The 7,683-nt window shown below is 39.3% G+C and overlaps 1 protein-coding gene across 2 annotated transcripts in view; it reads left to right on the top strand.

Annotated features, from left to right (window-relative positions):
- Positions 1–279: 279 nt before the first annotated feature.
- VAMP4 (vesicle associated membrane protein 4) overlaps positions 280–7,683 on the top strand; it is a 15,165-nt gene continuing 7,761 nt past the window's right edge. The window contains exons 1-4 of one of the 2 annotated variants that reach the window (XM_015566051.1): positions 280–488; positions 2,560–2,683; positions 3,604–3,650; positions 7,051–7,101. In XM_015566051.1, coding sequence (XP_015421537.1) covers positions 2,618–2,683; positions 3,604–3,650; positions 7,051–7,101 — 164 coding nt within the window. In that variant the 5' untranslated portion in view covers positions 280–488; positions 2,560–2,617. The remainder of the gene's footprint in view (positions 489–2,559; positions 2,684–3,603; positions 3,651–7,050; positions 7,102–7,683) is intronic. The other variant, XM_006766999.2, reaches the window with a different exon arrangement.

Raw genomic sequence — 7,683 nt, 5'->3', positions numbered from 1 at the left:
GGGGGAGTGAGCCTGGCAGGTGCCGGCGGGCGGTCGCGGCGCTGACAGCTTCGGTGAATAGCGGCGTCTCCGGGCTCCGTGCAGTTCCCGTCGCCGGTTTCCCGGGAACTGCAGCCGCGACCCCGCCTGCGGACGAGAGACGGGGAAGGGGAGTTAGACCCGGAGTGGAGGCGGGGACGGGGGCGCCCGCGGCCCGCCAGCGAGCCTGGTGCGAAAGAAAACACACAAGGTTGCGTGTTGGTTTCTGCCAACGTTTATCAAACAACAGGCTAGAAGCGTGTTCTGTGTAAAGCCCCCGAAAAGAGAACGCACTGCCTCTTCCAAAAATACACACGTGACACTGTAAACGTGGGAGGACGGCAGAGGAAGCAGACGGTGGTGGCATTTTTTAGGTGAATTGTGCATGGCTGTTCTGCCCTCCATGCTGAATTACATGACGAAGACTCTTGTTTACATATATATCTAGACACAAGCACCTGAATGCATACGTGAGTTTTTGTTTGGTTTTTCAGAAATCTTCTTAGTAGAGTATGTATAAGTCTAATTTCTAAGCATGGGTTTGTTTTTTTTTTCTGTGAGTTGTTTGGTACAGATATCATCCGTTGCCCTGTGGTTCATGGTGCGTAGTTAGTTCATCTGCCTGCTGCTTTGCTGATGGCGTTTTTGTTGGTCAGATTCTGGTTTCTGGCCTTCCTGAGGCTGATCCTTGGTTTATGGGACCCGGAGATGGGTCTTGCTCACCATTAAGCTTGTAGCTTCACCGTGTGTTTCATGAAGATGTTCTGTCAATCTGCCTGTTAGGTCCTGTGAGAGGTTGAGGTAGCCTCTTTGTGGGGTTTACCATGCAAACAAAATACAGGTGTAATGAGAAGCTCGGTCCTTCAATTGCTTCCTCCCTTATTTGTGGGCGTTTTGTTTTGTTTTGTTTTGTTTTTTCACGCATTCTGTAACATTTCTGCATGAATGGATTACTCTAAAACCAAGGCCAGATGTAAGGGACAGAAATATTGTTGAATGAACTCTAGAGTTGTTGACTCAGGTGGCAAGAATTTGTGTGTGTTTTTTTTTCTTAACACGTGGTTAGGTTTCATGTTCTGGAGCATTTCTTATTAAAGAAAACTTTCTTACCAATTTGTTTTGACAGGAAGCCAGCTTCAGATCTTTCTTCTATTTCATTTATGAAACTGGACTGTGGGCTTGTTTATTTTTTTACATTATAACATTAACCAACAAACTGATGTCTAGCTATCGTTAATATGAAGATCTTCAGATTCTTCTTGGGGAAGGGGAAGGAGGGCTGCTGGATGGTTATAGGGAAGAAGTGGTCTTTCTAGGACATAACTGTGTAACCTGCTGGGCCACTAACTGAATAAATATCTCAACTGATCATGCGCAGCCACGGATTAATTGAGGCCTTTGCTTCTGCTATTTCAATGAGCAGAGTGGCTAACACTATTCATTACTTGTCTTTACTAAGCATTAGCTTTCCTGTAGTTTTCTCGTGCTTAAGAGTAACAGGAAATGCACATAAATCCCTGAGCAGAGCCCAGCTCACAGTAAAACTTTGGGCACTTCTTAGCTAGTCTCATCTTTCATCCATCTTCTAGTCCAAGAATCTGAAAACTCATACCTGCATATGTCAGCTTTTTCTGGAGAAAATCTTGAGTATGTTGCTGACTGAAGCATGTTTCTGGAAAAATCACAGTGCATATTAGCATATAAAAGGAAGTGAGACTTTCTGTGGGGAGAGAAGAATTTCTTACGAAACATCCCTTTTCTTGGAACACCCAGTGTGCTAAGCTTCAGAACAGGATGTTAGAGTTTACAGAATGCTTTTGCATGTAGTATCTGAGCAGACGCCTCCCAATTCCATGCAGAAGCCTAGAAAGTACTTTTTCACACATGAGGGAGCTGAATCATTGTTCAAACAACTAACGTAAAGTGAGCACTGGAAGTGTTCCGCTGACTGCTCACTCCAAGTAAAAATCCTAAAGCATTCGATGTCTCACTTCCAGGGAAGCACCTCCTATATTCATTTCCTTCCTGTACGGTCTTTTTCATTTTATAAACATTTTGTCACTCATTTCCTCCACAGGTGCTCCTAAGAAAATTACATCCATTTTTTCATGATTTTTACTATTTCTTTTTTTTTTTAATATATTTTTTATTGATTTTTTACAGAGAGGAAGGGAGCGAGATAGAGAGTTAGAAACATCGATGAGAGAGAAACATCGATCAGCCGCCTCCTGCACATCTCCTACTGGGGATGTGCCCGCAACCCAGGTACATGCCCTTGACCGGAATCGAACCCGGGACCCCTCAGTCCACAGGCCAACGCTCTATCCACTGAGCCAAACCGGTTTCGGCGATTTTTACTATTTCTTATGTGTTGAGGCTCAGCAGGGAGGTCTCTGGAAAGGAGCAGGTGAGAAGGGAGTAGTTGAAGTCAGAGAAGTGAAGGAGGGCCCTTCACAATAAGGCCTTGGCCTCTGCTGTAAGTACTTTCTGTACCTCACACCCAGAAGTCTCAAATCCAGTGAAACCTATTTTCTCTTTAAGGTGGTGAGTACTTAACTCTGCTGGGAAGTAGAAGAGTACCTCTAGCGTTAAAAAAAATATGCCTCCCAAGTTCAAGCGCCACCTAAACGATGATGATGTCACTGGTTCTGTGAAAAGTGAAAGGGTAAGTTCAGAATCTTAAGCTTTTAAAAAAGAAAGACTAAAAATGTCTTCATTGCTTTTATAAGCACTTTGTTTTAGAAAACTAAAGTTTATGGCTATATTCTAATCCCTTTGTTCGTCATAGTAAACATTAAAAAGCAGTATACGTTACTTAAATTGGTGACTTAATTGAATCCTCCTTCCATTACTGATCTTGTAAACAGATGTTGGCTGGAAAAATGTTGAACTCTAATCATGTATAATTTTTTTTTTTAAGAAGTCAAACCATTCACGTTAATCCATTGGGGCTTTTTCTGCACTAGCCGGTCCCTCTGCTGGCCATGAATGCTCTTCACCCTGATCTTTGGTTGGCTCTTTGTTACCGTTTGTATCTCAGCTTAAATTTCACCCCTGGAGAGTGATTTTCCTGGACAGCCTAATCTCATTTAATCCCCCTGTCTCTGTCTGTCCCATCACTGTTTTAATTCTCTGCATAGCATTTAGCACCATCAGATATTTTTCTATGAGAGCTCAAACCTTGTCTGTGTTACTCAAAGCTGGTGCTTGGTCCTTAGAACAGTGCCCAGCACATAGATGCTCAAACATCTCTGTTGAATGACAGCTGACTAGAGGAAGGCAGGAGGAGGAGAAGGGACTTGCTCCTCCCAACTGCCCTCCGTTCTTACTCCACACCGGCTCAGTGCCCTTTCTGCCTCGTGGTCAATCATAGGATTCCACCATTAGAAGCACTTTCTTTCAAAAGTCTGCCAATGTGGTCTGTATCTTTTAGCTTCCATTGAAGCCCATGCAATTACTTTTCCCGCTGGAAGCTTGGAGTTCAGAAACTCCACCAGGACAGAACTCATTTTATTACTCCTGGCAGTGTGTAAGCCCTGAAATCTGAAAACTCAAGTCATTCTCTCTCTCTCTCTTTTTTTACAGAGAAATCTTTTGGAAGATGATTCAGATGAAGAAGAGGACTTTTTTCTGTAAGTTTTTTAACAGCTTTATTGGGATGTAATTGACATATAATGTATACACTATGAGTTTTGACATATGTACTGTACACATGCGAAATCATGACCAAAATCAAATAATAAACAGCGCCATTATGTTCAAAGTTTCCTTGAACCTCTTGGTAATCTCTCATTCCCCCAATCTCTAGGCAATCACCGATTGCTTTCTATTTCTATAGTTTGTATTTTCTAGAATTATTTTTATTATAAGTGGAACCATACCTTATGCCTCATTTTTTACTGACTTCATTCACTCTGTATAATTATTTTGAGATACCTCCATACTGTCACATATATCGGGTTTGTTTCTTTTTATTTCTGAGTAGTATTCCATTATATGAATATTCTGCAGTTCATTCACTTAAGATGGCTATTTGGAATAGTTGTACTTTTCAGCTATTATAAATAAGGCGACTATAAACATTTTCATACAGATTGTTTTGTGTGAACATCTGCTTTCATTCTCTTGGGTAAATACTTAGGAATAGAATGGCTGTTGTATATGTACAGCTGTTTTCCAAAGTGGTGTCCCATTTTATATTCCCATCAGCATTGCATGAGAGTTCTAATTGCTCCAAATTCTCATCAGCACTCCATATGGTCAGTCTTTCATTTTAGCCATTCTTGTGGGTGTGTAGTGGTATCTCATTACATTTTAATTTGCATTTCCCTAATAAAAAATTAGGTTGAACATCTTTTATGTGCATATTTTTCACCCTCATACCTTTATTTTTTAAGCGTTTTGTTTTTGATTTTTTAGAGAGAGAGAGAGAGAGAGAGAGAGAGAGAAACATTGATTGACTGCCTCCTGCATGTCCCCTACTGGGGATCCAGCCCAAACCAGGGCATGTGTCCAGACTGGGAATCGAACCGGTGACCACTTGGTGCACAGGATGACAATCAGTTGAGCCATACCGGCCGGGCATCCTCATATCTTTTTTTTTTAAAGTACATGTTAAAATCTTTTGCTCAATTTTAAATTTGTCTTCCTAGTAAGAGCTTTTTATACAAGAGCTTTTCAAGAAAAAAAGTTCCTTATCAGATATGTTGTACAAATATTTTCTCCCAATTTGCAATGAAATCTTTTCATTTTTACAACAGTATCTTTTGAAGATCAAAGTTTTGATTCTGATGAAATAAGTATTAATTTTTTAAACATTACTTTTGCTTATTTAAGAAATCTTTGCCGCCGAAGCCGGTTTGGCTCAGTGGATAGAGCGTCAGCCTGCAGACTGAGGGGTCCCAGGTTCGATTCCGGTCAGGGGCATGTACCTTGGTTGCGGGCGCACCCCCAGTGGGGAGTGTGTGGGAGGCAGCTGGTCGATGTTTCTCTCTCATCGATGTTTCTAACTCTCTATCTCTCTCCTTTCCTCTCTGTGAAAACTCAATAAAATATATTTAAAAAAAAAAAAAGAAATCTTTGCCAATCTCACTAAGATTTTCTTCTATTTTTTTCCTTAGGAGTTTTATAGTTTTGGCTTTTACATTCAGGTCTATAATATACTTTAAGTTAATTGTTACATATGGTTGAGTTAATTAAGTAAAGGATAATTTTTTTATTCTTTTGGCATATGTCTGTCTAATTGTGCCACCACCATTTGATGAAAAGGTTATTCTTTCCCCATGGAATTACCTTAATAATTTGTCAGAACTAATTGACCTGATCGATCCTTTGGAGTTATGGTTAGAAAGGGCTCTCATACGGGCCTGTGTTTATATGTGCAGAGTCGGGAAGGAGGACATACTGTTGTAGTTTCCTCTGGAGATTAATGTAGAGATAATCTTGAGAGCAACCATCGGTCTCTTTGTTATAATGTGAAGTTTTTTGTAGAGGTTTTTCCCGCCCCCAAAATAAAAACATTTTATAAAAAGTAATTGGCAACCATGAAGCATTGAACAGAAAGAGCCTACAGGATATAAAACAAATCCAATTATAGGAAATAGTATCATTTGTTGCATGAAGGGCAGATGAAGTAGGAAGATAATTTCCTACAGGTGACAAGATTTCCATAGAGTCACAAAGCTAACTGCTGGTAGTGCTGACTATGGTAAGGAGCCTTAGTCTACAGCAATAGCTACCTGTCAAAAAAGAACTCAGTATTGGAAAGAAGGCCAGATGCTTTGGTTAAATAAGTGATTACCTGAAAGAAGTTTAGACACCTTTGTGGGAAACACGAACTCTTCAGGCAACGATTTACTACTGAAGGTCCACTCCCAGGTCATGCTGTGCGTCTTCCAAAGGGCTGGACAGCAAAACTAGCACAGTTGTCCACAATTCAACTCCTGTACCTGCGGTTTTGTCTGTGCGTTTGGAAGGGAGACACACCAAATAAAGTTCTTGAAATAATTTTTAAGAATTAATCAACACCCATGTTTATAGCAGCAATATTCACAATAGCCAAAAGTTGGAAGCAACCAAAGTGTCCATCAGTGGATGGAGAGATAAACGAAATGTGATACACATATAGTGGACTTTCAGTCTTAAGAAGGAAGGACATTTTGACACATGCTACAACATGGATGAACCTTGAAGATATTACACTACAGGAAAGAAGCTGGTCATGAAAGGATAAATTTTACATGATTCCACTTATGTGCCTAGAGAAGTCAAATTTATAGAGAACAAAGTAGAACAGAGGCTACCAGGGGCTGGGAGGAGTGGGAACTTGGGAATTAGTGTTTAATTAGTACAGAATCTATTTTCTTTTTAGTTTTGTAGTTTACATCTTATTCTCAATCATCAGAAGAAGAATCATTACTTAAAATATCTAAAAGGTTTTTTTATTTCCGGAATTTTAAAAGGGGTTAATTAAAATGATATAGCATTTTACTATAATAGAGAATGATTTGAGAAATGTTGATATTTTCATAGAGTTCTGCAAAATTTCCCTTTAGCCATGTTGTTAAGTTTAAGATGAGGAATCAAAAAACATACTTAAAAATTTTTATCGTTTTGAATGGATTGTTCTCTGTATATATCCCTGATAATCAGCATTTTATTATAGCTGAAATTCAAGGTGATTGTACTTTTAGTTTTCTATAATTGATCATAAAGCTGTTCAGACTCACTGGCATTGTAGTTGTTATGGTATTTCAAAGTTTAATCATAGAGCATCCTGTGTGTAAGGGTTATATAAACCCACATTTCCCTGAAAGTTATAATATTCAGAAGAATTAGGTTCATTGTGGCCAGCATTAAGTACCATTGAAGGACAGACATGATTACATATTCAGTTCCAACAGTACCAGTAAACTGTGATTCCTTATGGTGAATGACCATGTTTAGGATTTAGTTTGATTTTGTGTGTTTTCTATTTTGTCCTTGGTTTTTAATGCTCTCATTATTTATATGCACTCTTTATTTTGTTTACAGAAGGGGACCATCTGGACCAAGATTTGGACCTAGAAATGATAAAATTAAGCAGTAAGTTTATAAGATACTCATTTGTTTAAGTGATTATCATTTTTCTGTGTGGACCAGACGGGAGGGCAAACTACACAACCTGTGAGCCATGTCTGGCTGCCACCTACATTTGTAAATAAAGTTTTATTGGAACACAGCCATGCCTATTTGCTTTCTTATTATCTATGGCTGCTTTCAAACTACAAGGGCAGATTTGAGTAGTTGTGACAGAGACCTTATGGCACACAAAATCTAAAATATCTATTATCTACCCAGCCCTTTATAGAGAAAATTTGCTGAGCCCTGATATAGACAAAATATAACTGCTGGGTTTTAAAAACGCAGTAATTTTTATTTTCACAAAGCTATCTCTGACTTATAGCTAAGAAAATGCAGTTCCTGATTCTTGGTTTTTCTTGACTTGATTACCTTATGTCAAATCTATTTAGCACATTTTCAAGGTCTGTTTTGTTGCTTTTTAAAAATATATTTTTATTGATTGCGGAGAGAGGAAGGAAGAGGAAGAGAGAGATAGAAACATCCATGATGAGCGAGAATCATGGACCGGCTGCCTCCTGCATGTCCCATACTAGGGATCGAGCG

This window comes from Myotis davidii, unplaced genomic scaffold (assembly GCF_000327345.1).
Source record: "Myotis davidii unplaced genomic scaffold, ASM32734v1 scaffold580, whole genome shotgun sequence".
NCBI lineage: Eukaryota > Metazoa > Chordata > Mammalia > Chiroptera > Vespertilionidae > Myotis > Myotis davidii.
The sequence above is the reverse complement of the archived record's forward strand: the minus strand, read 5'-3'. Positions and strand labels throughout refer to the sequence as shown.